The sequence below is a fragment of the Microtus oregoni genome, unplaced genomic scaffold, assembly GCF_018167655.1.
Source record: "Microtus oregoni isolate MIOR12 unplaced genomic scaffold, Mior012 000054F_ref0000373, whole genome shotgun sequence".
Taxonomy (NCBI): domain Eukaryota; kingdom Metazoa; phylum Chordata; class Mammalia; order Rodentia; family Cricetidae; genus Microtus; species Microtus oregoni.
The window spans coordinates 13,535,967-13,554,974 of NW_024543830.1; the positions used below are offsets into that span (position 1 = coordinate 13,535,967).

The 19,008-nt window shown below is 38.5% G+C and overlaps 1 protein-coding gene across 1 annotated transcript; it reads left to right on the forward strand.

The window, feature by feature from the left end:
• The first annotated feature begins 1,153 nt into the window (after nt 1–1,153).
• On the forward strand, nt 1,154–16,404 carry LOC121437881 (acidic mammalian chitinase). Its single transcript, XM_041637999.1, has 11 exons — nt 1,154–1,256; nt 1,895–1,924; nt 2,798–2,999; nt 8,188–8,244; nt 8,915–9,080; nt 13,191–13,315; nt 13,500–13,623; nt 13,898–14,083; nt 14,847–14,966; nt 15,053–15,191; nt 16,042–16,404. Exons 1-11 carry the CDS (start codon nt 1,202–1,204, stop codon nt 16,299–16,301), a joined length of 1,464 nt encoding a protein of 487 aa, XP_041493933.1. The 5' UTR covers nt 1,154–1,201; the 3' UTR covers nt 16,302–16,404.
• Nucleotides 16,405–19,008: the final 2,604 nt, after the last annotated feature.

Sequence of the window (19,008 nt, forward strand, 5' to 3'; positions counted from 1 at the left end):
GAGAACAGGAGAATGCTGGGGAGGAGGAAGCCCATTCCTCACTAGTCCTCCCCAGAACACCGAAGAACCAGGATGTGACCACCCCGCTGAAAGAGGTACTGAGCCATGTGGTTAACATAGATAAGAATAATGGGTTAATATAAGTTACAAAAGCTAATAAGAAGCCTGAGCTAATGGGTCAATCAGTTTATATATAATGTAGACTTCTGTGTGACTCCTTGAGGCTTACTGGCTGTGGGAAATGGGCAGGACAAAAACCACAACAAGCCGGCCCCTCATGTTACAATGGAAAAATCAAGTTGAAACTCGTGAAAGCTTTCATATTTCATGTTGTGGAAGGTGCTCTGCAGGCTTCGGGTGAAGAAGAATCAATCATTTTACAAGGCAATAAATAATGTGCACTATAATACTGATCTGTCAGGCAAGATGCTCTTATTGGTAGAGTAGTGAAATAACTGATATGGGGGTAACCAAAAGCTTTGTGGTTGGATATAACGGCTGTTTTTTGAAGGGAATTTATGTCTAGTGCTTCATATATACTTACTCAAAAACTTGGAGAACATATTTATAGTGTTTTGCAAAATGAAAATGGTGTCAAACTGCATATATATATGAAGAAATTGACTAAGATTGGTAAATCAGAATTCATTTTGAATTCCTAGAGTCTTACACCAATTATCTTTGTAATTATAACTTGAAGTTAGTCCTAAGAACAGATATGGGTAGAATATTTAGGAAGCATCCCTAAATGAGGGATAGTTCTTTAGGCACTTACGGTACATTTTACATGTGGGAAGCTCCATAGAATAGAGATTTTAAAAACAGCAATAATTCCCAAAGATTTTCAGTGTTTACTTTGCAATAAGATCCTTCTTTAGTGCCAGGTACAAAATGTCCACAAAATGAAACTTAACTTCAGTATATGAACAGGTGTTTGTCCACACAGGGAAGTGCCAAAAAAGATATTAAGTCTAAAGGTCACATTTAATGGATCTTCCACATGCCCTTCCTAAGGAGACATGGTGCTATTTATTTGACACAAGGAAGGAAAGGTGATGACATTGATGACAGAAGTAAGCAACCAAATCTGATGAGGAGATTTTTGAATATAATGATTAGTCACGTACATACCTTGGATAAACACTGTCCATTGAGAAACCCTTGTGATAAGTAGGCACTCAGATGGTATAAAAAGCCATTCATGACCTGCTTGACCAGTACTGTAGGCACCATGGCCAAGTTCATTCTTTTTGCTGGTGAGTCTGTAGCCTTGCTTTGTGTCAAAGGGATACTGAAACCCAATGTATAAAAGAAGCAGCGGCCCACTTCTCTTGACAGTGTTCAAGCTTGTGGTTCCAGTACTCAGGTGACACAGGCAGGAGGTTCTCCATGTCAAGGCCAGATTGGGCTGTAGAGTGAGATGATGCCTAAAAGAAAATGCTCTATTGAAGCCAAGGAGCAGCTTCTGGAGGCTTGCATCATACATTCTCTAGGAAAACTTCTCTGAAGATGCTTCTAACATATTCCTGCTGCTCGACTCACTGCTTTGGAGGATGTCTTATCTGTTGAAGTCCTGAGCTCATATCAGCTCTGGAAATGAGACACATCTGATGCACAGTCACTGAGTGCAGTGAATTTGGAGCAATTTCAGTCAGCCCTGCTTTGTAGATAGTAGATTTCATACTTACAAAAGTTATGACCCAGAATGGAGAAAAAGGTACAGGGTATTTTTGATCAACTGGTAAACTGTAGATCAAAGAATGTTTACTGAAAAGATTGCTCTTTTACACAAGTCACAACACATGGCAAACCAGATGAACCATAAGTCTCTAGAGTTATATTTGAGAGGATTCAAAGATCTGGTTCAGAACAAATGTGTATTTTCTCTCACTAGGTCTGGCCCTTCTGCTGAATGCTTATCTGGGTAAGTCATAATTCCATGTTTTATTGGCTACAAAATGATTAGATACCATAAAACTCAAACACCCAAATTTACATAAAACAATCGTCTGATTAATATAATTAAAAATACACCCAGGTAAAGTCAGACTTCTGTCTTTGTGGGACCACCAGCTCTTCAATATTGACACTGAGACTTATTATTAATTATGGGAGCCTGGCTTTTAGCTTAGGCTTATTACCAACTAACTCTATGACTATAATTAACCTGTTTTTATTGGTCTACATTCTACTATATGGCCTGTCTCCATATATATGCCTGTCTCCCCTTCTGTATGCCTGACCTATTCTTTAACTCACTGGCGTCACTTTTGCAGGCAGATTCTAACTGCCTGAGTTTCTCCTTCTGCTTAGAATTCCTGCCTTTCCTTTCCTGTCTAGTTTTTGGCCACTCAGATTTTTTATTAATACAATCACAGTGACACCACTTCAGACAGTGTACAAATATCCAGCATCACCCCATTGTTACTCTATTTGGGAAATAAAACAAGAGATATAACATAATAGAAAGAGAGAGATGGGTTTGTTCAGTCATTATTACCATCCTCTATAGCTCGATCACCTAAGGGTTCTCAAATTATCCTTCACTGAGCTTCATGGGACCACTGGACTTGAAGAACTATGAGTATTCTATCGTAGAAGAAGTCTAAGATGCTCCAAACTCTCAAAGAGAATATATACAATTTCTTAACTCATCTGCAGGAGTGCTCAACTAGTCACCTCCAGCTGGAGATCAGGCTTATGAGGTGGGAGGGTGGGGACTAAGCAAAGCACAAACTTTCATCGTAGTTCAGTGATATCTACACTGGACCATCATCCTTATTTTTAACCACCACAGGGTCTGCCTACAAACTGGTATGCTACTTCTCCAACTGGGCCCAGTATCGGCCAGGCCTTGGGCGTTTCACACCTGATAACATCGACCCTTGCCTGTGTACTCACCTGATCTATGCTTTTGCTGGGATGCAGAACAATGAGATCACCACCATAGAATGGAATGATGTAGAGTTCTACAAAGCTTTCAATGGCCTCAAAAACAGGTAAAAGAAAGGGGTAAATATCTAAATTAATATTATTTGAACAAGTTGTTGCCAAGTCCCAGTTCCTTTAAAGATATTAGTCAAAACTGATTATCACAAGTCAATGTTTATTATCAATCTATCATCTATCTATCTATCATCTATCTATCTATCTATCTATCATCTATCTGTCTATCTTTGTATCTATTATCTATGATCTTCTACTTTTAAAAATTAATTTTTAGAATTTGTATAAATGTGTTCAAATCATATTACTACCTTCTCAATATTCCTCAGATGCTCTCTCTTTCTCTACCTATACAGCTTTAGTGTCCTTATCTTTGTTTTAAACTTAGTCTAAGTTCATATATTTTTGAATGTGTGGGAATCCATTGGAAATTTGTTTGCTCATAAGGAGTCCCACAACTCTCCCAGAACCTATCATTTGGCACCAGTGCTTCACTAGAGATGCGACCTTATGCCCACCCTCTTTTTCCATGATGGTATTTAGTCTGGCTTGAGATCTTGGATGTCTTGTGCAGGCTGTTCCACCTGCAGTGAAGTGTATTCATATGTGCAACTTGTCTGTTGTTTCTGGAAAACAACATATTGTAGTCCACTGTCTCTGCTTTTTTCTACATTCTCTTCTGTGATATTTCCCTGTTTGATTTATGGCTTGGTGCACATAATAAAACTCATAAAGGCATTACTGTCAGGACCAAGAACCTGTGGATCGACAGGTTCTTTTGCTTTCTTGTTGATACAAATGGTTTTCAAAATATGATACAATGCTATGAATTGAAGGCCCTATCTTGAAGAGATAAGCTCTGAACTCATTCTATCTGATTCAAAGTTTGTATTGCTGACCTACATCTCTTTAATCCTTTCTTTCTCTGCTTAAACATTATAACTTTAATATGATCATTTTTGCTTCATTTTATTATATTTTTTCATGTTTAGCTATCTTTTAGAAGCCTATTGTTTTCTAATAATAGTAAAGAATGGAATGAATACAGAGAGAAGAGTAAAGGTGAAAGAGTAAGAGTTTTTGAGGGGGGAGAAATAATAATCAGGGTGTATTGTATGAAAAGAAATCTATTTTCAATGCAAAAAATAAAATTCTGCCATCTACTTTTCTGAGATCAAATATTTTAGATTCTGATTATAAGTGAGATCTTGTATTATTTGTTAATCTATGTCTTTAATTTTTAATTTCAGCTAACATGTCTTCAAAATTAAAAATTTTGTTCAAAATGGCAGATTTTATTCTTTTAAAGATTGTATAACATATTTAATTGCATATTATAGCACATGGTTTCTAAAGTTTCATTCTTTTCTAGACATTTGCAGTGATTTTGTACCTTAAATAACTAATAATAATGCTACAATGAATATTGAAGTGCTATCATTGACAATATGGCTTATCTATTTTGTTTTTGATAAAATCCACTCTCAATAATGTTTCAGTTTACATTTTTTCCTGAAGAGTAATGGGCCAACTATTTTTATATATCTTTAGGACATTTAAATTATTATTTGAAAAATCTATTCAAGGTCTTCTCTCTTTTACAATTAGGTTTTTTCCTTGAAATTGAGATGAGTTCTTCATATATTTGGGATAGCATTCCTAGCAAGATAAATAGTTTGCAGATATTTTCTCCTCTTCGTTAAGCTGAAAAATCAATCTACTTCAAGATCCAGTCCATCACTCATGGGTATATACTCAATGAATTCTCCATCTTACTATAGAGATACTTGCTTATCCATGGTCACTGCTGTTCTATTCATAATGACCAGAAATGGGAAACAGATTAATTGTCCATCAGCTGATGAGTAGATAATGAAAACATGACACATTTATACAAGATAGTATTATTCAACTGTCAAGAAAAATGAAATTTGCATGTAAATGGATGGAGTTAGAAACTATCATCCTGAGCTAGGTAACCCAGACCCAAAGGATAATCATCACATGTTTTTTCATATATGTGGATGTTTGACTTTAAGCTTTGCATATGTGTGCTTCATCTGAATAGCTAAAGAGGTTATGTAATTAAAAAGGGATCAGGCAGGAGGATACACTCTTCCAAAACAGAAAACAAAATATAGTTTTATAAAGAGATAAAAGGAAAATAGAATAGGAAGACTAAGTCGTGGAGGGGATGGTGGGCTGAATAAAGGAGAGAATAAGGGGAGTGTCAATCTACATTAAAGGCTTTTTGACAAATCATATGGAAACCTATTACTATAGAGATTATATATATATATTAGATTACGTATTATATATAAAGATATTTTTCTTTTATTGAAGATAGATTCTCTTATCATACAACATATCAAGATTACAGTTTCCCCTTCCTCTTCTCCCATTCTTTCCTACTTCCATTTCCTGAAAGAGTACTCCCTTTCTGTCTTTCATTAGGAAAGAAAAGACTTCTAAAAATAATCATTGAACATAATAAGAATAAGATAAAACTACCATATTGAAGTTGGACATGAAAAACCAACAGTAGAAAAAGATTATGAAGCACAGTCTCAAGAATCACAGCTCCACTTGCTTTCACAGTGAGGAGTACCATAATATACTAAACTAATAGTTATAATATGTATGAAGAAAACTTGTTCTTGGCCACTGTAGACCATGAGCTTATATATACTTGTTTAGTTGATTCAGAAGTTCTTGGTCTTCTGGTGTACTCTATCTCCTCTTCATCTTAGGACCTTTCTGCCAGCCTGGTGATGGTGGCACATGTCTTTAATCCCAGCAGTCAGCAGTCAGGTTCAGGCAGATGTCTGTGAATTCAAGACCAGCATGGAATACAGAATGAATACAGGATAGCCAAAGCTACACAGAAAAAAACTCTGTTTAAAAAACAAAACAAAGCAAAATGTATCTGCTTCTCATTTGGCAGGATTCCCTGAGCTCAGAGGGGAGGGACTTGATGTAGACCTCTCAGTTTATAATGTCTGACTGTGGGTCTCTGACTCTGTTCCCATCTGCTGTCAGAAGAAGTCTTTTTGATGATGATTGGATAAGGTCTATGACTATAGCAGAATACTATTGGGAGTCATTTTATTTGTATTTATTTCTTTATAGATCAGTAGTGTTTTGCTTTACCCTAGTTCTTTGGGTTATCCCTTTGCTCATTCTTGACTACAATAGTATGTCAGGCATGAGTTCCTTTTGTGGAGTAGGCCTTAGGTCAAATCAGACATTGGTTGGCTTCTCGTAGTAGTTGTGTGCCACAATTGTAGTAGCGTATTTTGTAGCAGGACAGATTGTAGGTTGAAGATTTTGTGCCTGGGTTGGTGTCCATGTTTGTGTTTCAGTAGGTTGCAAAGTACTTTCCCACACCAAAGAGACTAGGACACAGGTTTGAAGGCTACATGTGGGCACCAGCTTAGCTTCTCCATGTTCAATGAGATGTGTGGATGTTTTCCTTGGCAATGGGTCCCCATTGTCAGTATGTGGAGAGTGGCCTTTTGTTTTAGCAACATCCTGGATGTTTTGGGGGATTTCCAAAGGATGCCCTTGGCCAACAACTCAATTGAATGTAACCAGTCCTACAACTGAATAGCTTACCTGGCTAAAAGTGGTGAATAGTTGAGATATCATATCTCCCATTATTAGTAATCCTCATGAGGGTCACCTTTATAGATTTGAGGACATTTCCATTTTATTAGGTTTCCACTCAACAACCCTAAATTCCCCTCCCCATTCTAACTGTGTAGTTGGGACTTTTTCTCTCCTACCAGTCAGGTCATAATGCAGAACATGGAGACTTTCTTAATTATGAAAGCCCAGTTAATAGCTTAGGCTGGTTTCTAACTAGCTCCTAGAACTTAAATTAACCCATTTCTACCCATTTGCTTGTTGCCACATGGCTCTTGGCTTGTTAACTTTTCCTTTTCATTGTTTTTCTTGAGCTATACATTTTTCTTCACTCCCTTCACTTTTTCCCCTACCTCTACCCTCTCCCCTGACCTCCAAGCCACGAAGTTATTCAGGAGATGTTGCCATTTTCTCCTTCCTATACAGATCCTTGAATGTCTCTCTTGGTTGTCCCTTTTGTTGTTTAGATTCTCTGGGGTTGTAGACTATAGGCTGGTTTTTTCTTTGCTTTCTGTCTAAAAACCACTTATTTAGTGAGTGCATATTATGTTTGCTTTTCTGGGCTTGGTTTACCTCACTCAATAGGACTTTTTCTAGATCCACCCATTTGCCCGCAAATTTCAAGATGTCATTATTTTTTACTTTTGTGCAGTACTCCATTGTGTAAATGTAACACATCTTCTTTATCCATTCTTCAGTTGAGGAGTAGCTAGGTTGTTTACAGGTTCTGGTTATTATGAGTAGTGCTGCTTAGAACACAGTTGATCACATGTTCTTGTGGTATGGTTGAGCATCCTTTGGGTATATACCAAACAACGGTATTGCTGGGTCTTGAGATAGATTATTTCCTTATATTCTGAGAAACCCCCATACTGTTTCCCAAAGTAGTTGTACAAGTTTTCACTCCCACCATCAATGGAGGAACATTCTTGAAGCAATTAGAAATATAAGATATTTTTATTACAGTTTGTAATAGCGATACTACAGCTATGAAATAGCAATGAAATAATTTTATGTTTGGGCATCACCCCAACATGAGGAACTGTATTAAAGGGTAACAGCATCAGGAAGGTTGAGAACCATTGTCCTAAAGTAATATTGTCAGAAACTTAGGGGAAAGGAAAATAAACCTAGAGTTTTCATGTCCTCTCACAATCCTTGCACTTAATTCTTATGATACAGTCATTTCATTACCACCATTCCCATCTGTTTGTAAAGTCAAGTCAATTAACTTATACTAATTATTATAGTGTATACTAAAGTAATTACACTTTAGCATTATTCAACACTTTATCTGATAAAACAGCAAGGAGGTACTTATGCTTTTAAGTTATATGTAGTACAAATACTGTTAGTACAAGACAATAAGACTGAAGAGTTGTATAAATCTGATTTCTACAAGTGGCTCTGACCTCATTTATGGTGATAATAAAGTTTTAGTGGTGGAAGAAAATGCCTCAAATAAATCTTCAGCAGACAGTATGACACCAGCCCTTCATAGTTTCAGCAGACACAATACTATAAACAGCAATGCTGTTTTAAATGGCAGGACGCATGAATTTAAACATTTCTCTGTTTTTTTTTCTTGCTTTAAAGGAATAGCAAATTGAAAACCCTCTTGGCCATTGGAGGCTGGAACTTTGGATCTGGCCCGTAAGTTCTCTTTAGAAAAGCAATTGTTCATTAAAAGTGATGTATTTCAAGCCTTTTAGATTTCAAAACTCCTGATGGATATTAAGGACCTCCATTAAATTAAGGTCTAACTTAATAAAGTACCATAAAAAGTCATAATTCTTATTGGAAAATTTTAGGATGTCTATTGTGACTTTCCTAGGGATAAATTTTGATGGATGCTTTGGGATGCCATCCTCTGAGTTTTAGTTGCTTGCTTCTAAAGAAGCCTCTTCATAAAGTACATAAAAAGCACAAGGACTGATGAAGGTTGTGTATGTCTATTGTCTGTCTTCCTGACAGGTATACCAACAAGACTTACTTGAATACACATGAACTTGGAGTGTATTTGAAGATACAGAGTTGTCTGTGAACTAAGTTAGTTAGGCATGAAAAACAACAAGGCAATTTCCAAAAAAAAAAAAAACCCATCTAAGTTGGGAGTGGGGATGAATGATAGGATAATGTGGATTCTGAGGTACTGTGACTGGCAAGAGTAATAATTGCAAAGAGAGAACCCTGGAATGTACTTTAATTCTCAATCAGGTTTTGGGTAAGGACAGTGAGGAAGAAATTGAACTGCAAACTGTTTTTATTCTGATACATAAAAAAATGTCAAGATCTTATTCTGCCTTATTTTGGTTTGTCTCAGCTTTACTACCATGGTCTCTACTTCCCAAAACCGCAACACCTTCATCACTTCAGCCATCAAATTCCTGCGACAGTATGGGTTTGATGGACTGGATCTGGACTGGGAATACCCAGGCTCTCGTGGAAGCCCTTCTGGTGATAAGCATCTCTTCACTGTCCTGGTGAAGGTGAGAAAAATGGGAAGAGGTGGTATCCCCATAATTCAAAGCCTATTTTTTCCCAAGGACAATGAGTGCTTGCATAGTAGAACCAAATATGACTTGATAATTATGGAATTTTAGCATAGTAAGGGTACTTAGATACCATACACTCCTTGAACAAACTATGTCTTGGACATTACTCTATATACTGTTTTCAGAACAATTCATTTCATCTTAACATTTACTCTATTATGTAGGTTTGCTAAGCACTAGGGTCCTCATTTTACAGATAAGCAACTTAGGCACTGAAAATATGTAAGTATATTGACTGTCACAGAGCTAGTAAGTGTCACTAATACCCGTGCTGTCTGTCACTGAGCCATTGCTCAAAACTATCTACTGTTATTGAGGAATTTAGCTCTGTGTAAGTTATTTGGTAAAAGCCAAAACCAAGGATAAGGCAGAATCTTGACTTTATAGAACACATATCTGAGGAATGAAGCATAAGCAATAACTCTAGCACGTTTTGATAAATACTGATGTAATAACGGTCTACAGACTCCAAAACCAAATGAGGAGTTACCTGATTCTGCTGTTGTGCAAAGACACAAGGAGCATTGTAGGTAAAGTGATGTTGGACTTCATTGAGAGAACTTGGTGTTCTACAATTCAGTGAGGGTAGAAATCACACAAGAGAAGACAGATTTGTGTGTGCAAGTGGGGAACGAGTTTCAAGCCTGTGAGAACAAATAGGTGGCAAGAATCAGATCATGTGGAGACTTTTATATCAAGTTAAAGAATTCTGAACTCACCTAAGGACAACGTAGATCTTTGAAAGATTTCATGACCAATAAATATGACAAGACTTGGAATTTTGGAATGGTTATTTTTGGATTAACTATGACTCATGAATTGGGAGTGCTGAGGCAGGATAAAGCAGGAGTTCAAAAGAAGTAAGTGAAGCAAAAGGTGACCAAGGTCCCCCTAGTGGCCTTAAGACTGGTGGAAGAAGAGACTAGACAGAGATCTATAAAAAGAACAAATATCAGTAAGAATTGGGTTTGAAGTAGAAAGGATTCCTAGTTTTCTGATTTGGAAGACTAATTTTACTTTAGTGGAGCTGGTATAGCTAGGGAAAATAATAAGGTTGTTTTATTTAGCTTTGAATATGCATATGTCACATCTGGAATAACCACAAATAATTGAATAAATACCAATCTAGAGGTCACAATAAAAAACACTACTGAGCTCATCAGCAAATGTATATAATTGCTAAGGAAAAATAAATGGAATGGTAAAGCAATAGTTATTATGTTTGTCAAATTGGGAAAGAAATTGGTAGTTAATAAATTGACTCTTTACACCACAGTAATAAGAAAACCTGTTTTTATTTGTTTTTGTTGTTTTTATTTTGTACATTGGGAGTGGAAGCAGTGATTAGAGGTTTAAAAACAGTATAGCAAAGTAGGATGCATATTGGAGTTGTTTCTGTATTTGATGTTCAAGAGTGAATATCTTAGCATGCACCTTCTGGGTGTGTAGTTTCCATCATGTAAATGAGTGAAGTCCTGACTACGCACCTACTAAACACATCCTTTCCTGTCATACAATCTCTTCCAGGAAAATCAAGCCTGTATAATTGAGGGACACAAAAGTTAAGGTAGTCTTGGTTGATCAGTTTCATCGTAGGCAGTCTAAGGTGAGGTAGTATTGTGGTTTTATTTGGCACTTCTAGTTAACAGTTTGGCTGGAGACAAGGTTTTTTTTTAATTTTATATATATATATATATTTATTGAGAAAAGGAAAAAAAAACAAGTTTCCGCCTCCTCCCAGCCTCCCATTTCCCTCCCCGTCCTCCCAGCCTTCTCCCTATCCCCCACCCTTCTCCCCCTCCCCCACTCCTCTACCCATCCCTCTCCAGTCCAAAGAGCAGTCAGGGTTCCCTGCCCTGTGGTAAGTTCTAGGTCCTCCCCCCTCCGTCTATATCTAGGAAGGTGAACATCCATACTGGCTAGGCTCCCACAAAGCCAGCACATTAAGTAAGATCAAAACTCTGTGCCATTGTCCTTGGCTTCTCATCAGCCCTCATTGTTCGCCATGTTCAGAGAGTCCAGTTTTATCCCATGCTTTTTCAGTCACCAGCTGGCCTTGGTGAGCTCCCACTAGATCAGCCCCCTTGTCTCAGTGGGTGGGTGCGCCCCTCGTGGTCCCGACTTCTTTGCTCATGTTCTCCCTCCTTCTGCTCCTCATTGGGACCTTGGGAGCTCAGTCCAGTGCTCCAGTGTGGGTCTCTGTCTCTATCTCCATCCATTACCAGATGAAGGTTTCTTTTTTTGAAATTTATGAACCAAACTTGTGAAATTAAGCTGTACATTTTCTGACCTTTCAGTGACCTCACCATAACATGGGTTTCAGATAATAATGTAAATTATTTTCTTCATCAATTCATGCGTCAGGTGTTGCCAAACAAACCTTTTCTACACTATTGCTCTCATTTGCTAATCAAAAGCTGGTTGGCTGATATCTGGGCAGGAAGTGTAAGAGTCAGACTAGTGAATTTTGGGAAGAGGAAGGTCAGACACAGAAATCCACCCGAGATAAGCAAGATGAGAACGTTGAACCGAGAAAAGGGACCAAGCCACTTGGCTAAACAGAGAGAAGAGTTATTGATTAATTTAAGTGTAACAGTTAGTAACAAGACTGAGCTGTTGTCTGAGCACTTTTGAATAATATTAATCATTTGGTTTGGTTATTTGGTATTAATCAGTTGGGATAGGATAACATCTGTTTACAATCAGATCATCAACTGGCTTCATAATAACTTCAATTTTAAACTAGTGAGACGCTTTGGTAGGTAATGTTTTTTTTTGTCCAGGCATGAGAACCTGAGTTCAAGTTTCTAGCGCCCACATTAGGCCAAATGCAGCAATGCACATCCGCAATCTAGGGTTCCTATAGAGATGGGAGGGAGAGACAGGAGCATCCCTGGAAGCGTGTGGACGAGCTAGTCTGGCAAGCACAGTAGCAAAGAACAAAATGAACTGCCTCAGGGAAGGTATAAGGTGAGACTGGCAACTGTGGTTGTCACATGTGCTTGGACTCACATATGTGAACATGAACATTTTATGTGTGTGTATGTATATGGTACATGTATGTGGGGTGTCATTCCACAGACATTGTCCACTTTGATTTTTGAGTCAGTTTCTCAGGATCCTAAAAATAATAATTGGCACAGGCCAGCTGGCCAGTGAACCCTAGGATCTTTCTCTCTCAGTTTCATCAGCACCAAGATTAACAAAAATATGCCACTTTCTCTTGCTTAAACATTTTATGTGCTTTCCGTGGGAATTGAGCTCTTGAACCCAGGTCCTTCTGCCTGCCTGGTATGCACTTCATCCACTGAGATATTTCCACAGGCTCACTTTAGTCTTTGTTGAATAGCTCCAAAGATCAGAAATGGCAATCTTTTCTTAGCCAAAACATGACCACTGTAAATTATATCATATAATCATTGACTGCAGTTCTGTTCAATGAAGTGACATAGAATAAAACCACAGACATTACAATATCTGTATTTACCATTTGAAGACAGACAAAACAATCTGCTTATATTCTTCTTCTAGTAAAATATTTCATTTTTTAAACTATAACCTACACAGCAATGTTCAGAGGTATCCCTGGAATGCCCTCTGGTGATGCAAATGCCATTATCAGAGCTCAATTTAGTGTTCCAAATACATGAGAGTCCTACAGAATGCAGGTGAACTAACATCTGTCACTGAGTTGGACCTGTCACCCAGACTTTGCCACCTTCCCCACTTGCTAATTCAGTACACTATTGAATGATATATTGGTGTTGTAAGGTGAATGGAAGCAACTTTCTATACTGCTGGAAACTAGATAAACGGCACCAATGACAGTGTAGCTTCAGAAAATTTTCAGCTGTCATGCATATTGCATAGCTGTAATTTTTAAAATTAATGTTACCTATACTATTGAAATTATTAAGATATTGATAGACTAAATCAGACAAAATAGATGAAAGCACTTTAGAGAAGAAAGACGCTGTGAAAACATGGATTCATTATATGTACATCTCTGAAACTAACTTCAAATATGCTTGCCTTGTTCTACAGGAGATTCGTGAAGCTTTTGAGAAGGAGGCTAATGAGAACAACAAGCCCAGGTTGTTGATAACTGCGGCTGTAGCTGCTGGCGTTTCCACCATTGAGGCTGGCTATGAGATCCGTGAACTTTCCCAGTGAGTGATGTACTTATTCTAAACTTCTGCAGGAAAAATTAAAGCACTGTGGTTATGCTAGAAATGTCTTGCACTCAAAGACCTTGTTCGTGAATTTGCTTTGGAATAGGTGTCTTTGTTGGCAGAGATGTGATAAACACTTGTCAGAAACGTTTAAATACGTTTAAATCTTACTACTTATCAGGTACCTAGATCAAATCCATGTCATGACATATGACCTTCATGGCTCCTGGGATGGCTACACAGGAGAGAACAGTCCCCTCTACAAAGACCCTACTGACACTGGCAACAATGCTTACCTCAATGTGGTAAGACCCTACAGGAATGCAGACTAGGGGTAAAGTAAACCATATGGAAATAAGGCCTCCAATTTACCCAAATTCAGCAACTGTCCAAATTAGATAAAGATCTTCTTAAGTTACTGGCCATATCATATTTCATGAACTATAACTTCATCAAAAGTTTTTGAAAAGAAAATATCAAGGAATAATCCATTGGTTATGAACATCTTATAATTTGCCTGCTAAAACAGGGAACTAATATAATTAAATACTGACCATTGCCTCTTTACTGCCATTACAGGATTATGCCATGAATTACTGGAAGAACAATGGAGCACCAGCTGAGAAGCTCATTGTTGGATTCCCAGAATATGGACACAGTTTTCTTCTGAGCAACCCCTCCAATAATGGAATTGGTGCCCCTACCTCTGGTGCTGGCCCTGCTGGACCCTATACCAGAGAGGCTGGGTTCTGGGCCTACTACGAGGTCAGTAGATTGGCTGTCTAGTGCTCTGTGAATTTCACACCCAACATTGTACATAGCCTTCAGTTTATGATCTCCTGGATCTGAAAGTTCATTTTGCCTATTACCTACCTGTAGTAAACAGATCACTCCTGGTGCCATATATTTGGATAACAAGCTTCTAAATTTAATCCAAATATTTCGTCAAGCAAAAGATCATGCTACCAAGAACAGTTACATTAGCATAGAAAGAAACCAAATGAACGTATTTCTCATTCTACTATAGATTCCAATATTCTAGTACTAAAATATGGGTAAAATGTAAGAACTTGATAAATAACTCCATCTGAGAGTGTACACTATTTACCTAGAATGCAACAGCCCTGGATATAATTTCTAGTAGCATAGGACAAAGCAAAGTAGTAAGATGTTGTAGAATGACTTTTTATAAAAAATATTCCAAGCCTTTTGGTCATTCATTTAATCTGAACATTTAGGAAGTTGAAGCAGTCCTATGTCCAAAGCAAAGCATAGACAGAGTCTACCTTAAAAAGTGAAGAATAGGGGTGTGATGTAGCCCAGTGATAGTCTGTACTAAGCAAGTACATGTCCTGCGTCCATTGCCACCACTGCCATGATGAAAACAACTCATTTTTTAAACCACAAACAAAACTGAATCATAAAGTTGAGGTAGCCCCAACTGAAGATATAGAAAAGAAAGAAATCAATGTTTTCTCTCTTTCATGAAGTTAACATGTGAACGGTTGAAATCTCTTGATTTTTAAAGATTTGCACCTTCCTGAAAAATGGAGCCACTGAGGTCTGGGATGCCCCTCAGGAAGTGCCCTATGCCTATAAAGGCAATGAGTGGGTTGGCTATGACAATGTTAGGAGCTTCGATGTCAAGGTAAGGTCAGCTCCTTGGATTTGCTGACATCACAGCACCAAGGCTCAGGAAATCAAATTAACCTTACATATTCGATCTTTAAACAGACTCAGTGGCTTAAGCAGAACAATTTTGGAGGTGCCATGATCTGGGCCATTGATCTTGATGACTTCACTGGCTCTTTCTGTGATCAGGGCAAATTCCCTCTGACCTCTACTCTGAATAAGGCCCTCGGTGTGTCCACAAGTAAGTGACGACCGGAGTATGCAGATGGTGTGTTTCTAATATCCCTTTATCATTATAAAGGCAGGCTTGGCATGCTCACCCCCATTGCATGGGGTATATTCTTCCCATTCCATTCCCTTGTTCTTGCCCAGGCAACCTTTCCCAAATCTCAACTTCTAGTGGAATTTTGGGAAACCAGCCTAACTTTGGTGTGTGTGGGAACAATTTTTATTTTCTTTTATTGAGCTATACATTTTCTCTGCTCTCCTCCTTGCCTCTCCCTTCCCTGTCAACCCTCTCCCATGGTCCCCCTGCTCCCAATTTATTCAGGAGATCTGGAAAATTTATTTAGGACTTCAAGGTTTGTAAGAGTCTGCAGAAATTGTGCTTATCTTTAGCATACAAATCGGTATGTGTCCTTTAATGAGTGTGTGTGTGTGTGTGTGTGTGTGTGTGTGTGTGTGTATGTGTGTATGTGTTATTCAATGTCTTGCTTAGGTTCCTGTGATGAAATAACAGGAAGTCATGCCAATAGTACTCTTATTAATCCACAACTCAGGGAATGTCTCAATCTTTCTATCTGTTTCTAGATTTTTTCTCTGAGGTATTAATATTCAGATCTTAAAACCATCTCTTTGTGCTAATTCGTGAATGCCTTAGATGGCAAAAGAGAGAAAAATAGAAATCGGGACTGGATCCATACTTTTTTCTTCATTCCTGATATGTAATTGTCTTTGAGTCTCTTCAGGTGTGAGACTTCAGCTAATTGCATCCCCTCCTGGCAATAATGTACCTAGTTTTCTTTTCTTAGATGTGAAGTTCATAGCCATAGCAGGACCACCCCTCTACTCTCTCTATTTGTATATTTTAGGTTGCACAGCCCCTGATGTGCCTACTGAGCCTTCTGAGCCAGTGACTTCTCCTCCAGTAACTGGAAGTGGGAGTGGGAGTGGGAGCTCTGGAGGAAGCTCTGAAGGCAGTGGATTCTGTGCTGGCAAAGCTGATGGCCTGTACCCCGTGGCCGATGACAGAAATGCCTATTGGCACTGCTCCCATGGAATCACATACCTGCAGCACTGTCAGGCAGGCCTAGTATTTGATACCAGCTGTACTTGCTGCAACTGGCCATGAACCTGACTCTGTCACGCTTTCCCAAACTTCTGCACTTTCCTTTAGCTCTTGCCAAAGATATCGTGCTTCTATCTAAAGCTATATAATAAAATCAGTTCCCAAACTTCGGGCGTTCTTGAGTTTTCTTCATTTAGAAAGACCAGCTCTGTGTGTGTGTGTGTGTGTGTGTGTGTGTGTGTGTGAGTGTGTGAGAGAGAGAGAGGGGAGGGGAGGGAGGGAGAGAGAAGAGAGTGTGACAACATGGTGGAATCATGAATCCTGCATTTTTTTTTTTACCCTCCAATGTTCATGTGCATGATAGCCTGGGCTCTAGAAGATCTTTCGTGATGGGTCAGTAACCTAGAGATCATCCCCAAGTCTAGAGAATATACAGTGCTGCTTGCATTGCTAAGGAATAAAATTCAAGATCCGCACTCTTGCTGGGGATCTGGTGCTATTCTAACAACTCTGGAGTTGAAAGCAGTGACTAGATACATGCCATGGACTCCTCTTTGGATGCCTACCTAGCAAAAAGACTTGCAGGTGTCTTTATCAAGAGTATCAAATTAACTCCTAATGATTTAGTGTCTCTCTAAGGTATCACCAGAGATGCTTTGTTCTGCAGTAGAATACAATTAATGCAAAGACCCATAACTTGTCAATATGTGGAACATAGGAATCTCTGGAATGCTTATTCCTAAATGAGATATCTACATCACACCCCTCCTCTCGAGACTCAGGAATAACCATAGAAGAGGTTCTCAACGATTGTAAGAGTCATAATCAGTGGATAAACACAAGAGAGCAGCGTTTTCTGGACACTATCAGAAACATATAACATCACAAAAGTTGTGACAGCATACACAAGAATAACATGCCATAAGCACTGTCTATAATCTCTACATCAGCTCTCGCCTCCAGGTTCCTGCTCTTTTTTTTTTTATAATTTTGTGTGACTTCCTTCAGTGATGGACTGTGATGTGGAAGTACAAGTCATATAAACCCTTACCTCTCCAATTTACTTAGGTTATGGTGTTTCATGGCAGCAACAGAAACACTAAGACAAACTAGGACCAGGATAGTGGGGTATTGCTGTGACAAACATGATTATGTCATTTTGGGGAAAACTGTAGAAAGACTTTGGAACTTTGGGCTAGAAAAGCCATTGAGTGTTGAGAGTGAACCATTTTGTGGGAGCTTGGGAGATAAGAATGTTGAGAGCAGAGCAATGATAGAGGAATGGGTTGTAAAGTTTCAGAGAGATGTTTAAAGACTATTAGGGCCATTTGTTATTTTGATTTAAAATTCTGTGGTTCTGATAATTTGGGATTGGAAACTCAAGAGACCAACAATATTGAAATGAAAACTTTGCATTACTGGGAAAACTGATGTTCTTTGATTGAGAAATTAGCAGTGATTAAGAAGAAACTAGAGACAGAGGCGGCGCGGCGGCCAGAAACACAGAGGCTGCACGACACCGCATTCAGGAAGAGGCTTTGGGGAACTGGCGCGGCGGCAGACCCAAGCGGCGGGAACAGGCGTGCAATAAGGAGAGGAGATCGCCCTACTACAATTAAATCAAAGAGGTAGGCCTTTGGTTGGCCAGGTCACTGGCACACGGGGAGACTCGTCCTGTCCTGAAGATCCTTCAGAGGGGTGAGAGGGTTCTTGGCCTGTGGCAGGAACCAGGAAACAGAGCGAGGGCATTTTGTAAGCAGAGCTCTTGGCCAGCAGGGAAACCTGATCCGGTTTTTAAAAGACCCATTAGATAGGATCAACAGGAGGAGATGGGCAGGCGCCAAGGCAAAAATTCACCCAATAATCTGAAAAACAACATGAAAACACCAGAACCCAATGATCTTACAACAGAAGTATTTGAAAAACCTAACACAGAAGAAGTGGAAAAAATTGACTTTATGAAGGCAATAGAGTCCCTTAAACCACATGTAAAAAATGCCCTTATAGAAATGGATGAGAAGTATAACAAAAAGTTTGAAGAAATGAGTAAATACGTACATGATACCCTGGGAAACCAAGAAAAAATGATCAAACAGGTAATGGAAACAGTTCAAGAATTGAAAACTGAAATGAAGGCAAGGAAGAAAATACAAACTGAGGACCAGCTGGATATGGAAAATCTAGGTCAACGAGCAGAGTCTACAGAAACAAGCATAATCAATAGAATACAAGAGCTAGAAGAAAGAATCTCAGATGCTGAGGACACGATAGAGAAAATAAACGAACAGATCAAAGAAAACAGCAAAGCCAACAAATTCTCAACACAAAACATTTAGTAAATATGGGACACAATAAAAAAACCTAACCTAAGAATAATAGGAATAGAAGAAGGAAAAGAGTCACAGCTCAAAGGCCCAGAAAATATTTTCAACAAAATTATGGAAGAAAATTTTCCCAACTTAAAGAAAGATATTCATTTAAATATTCAAGAAGCATACAGAACACCAAACAGACTGGATCAAAGAAAAACATCCCCTCACCATATAATAATCAAAACATAAAATATACAGGTTAAAGAAAGAATATTAAGAGCTGCAAAGGAAAAAGGGCAAGTAACTTATAATGGTAAACCGATCAGACTTACACCTGACTTCTCTATGGAAATTATGAAAGCCAGAAGGTCCTGGATAGAGGTACTGCAGAAGCTAAGAGACCATGGATGCAAATCCAAACTACTATTCTCAGCCAAGCTATCGTTCATTTTCTTTTT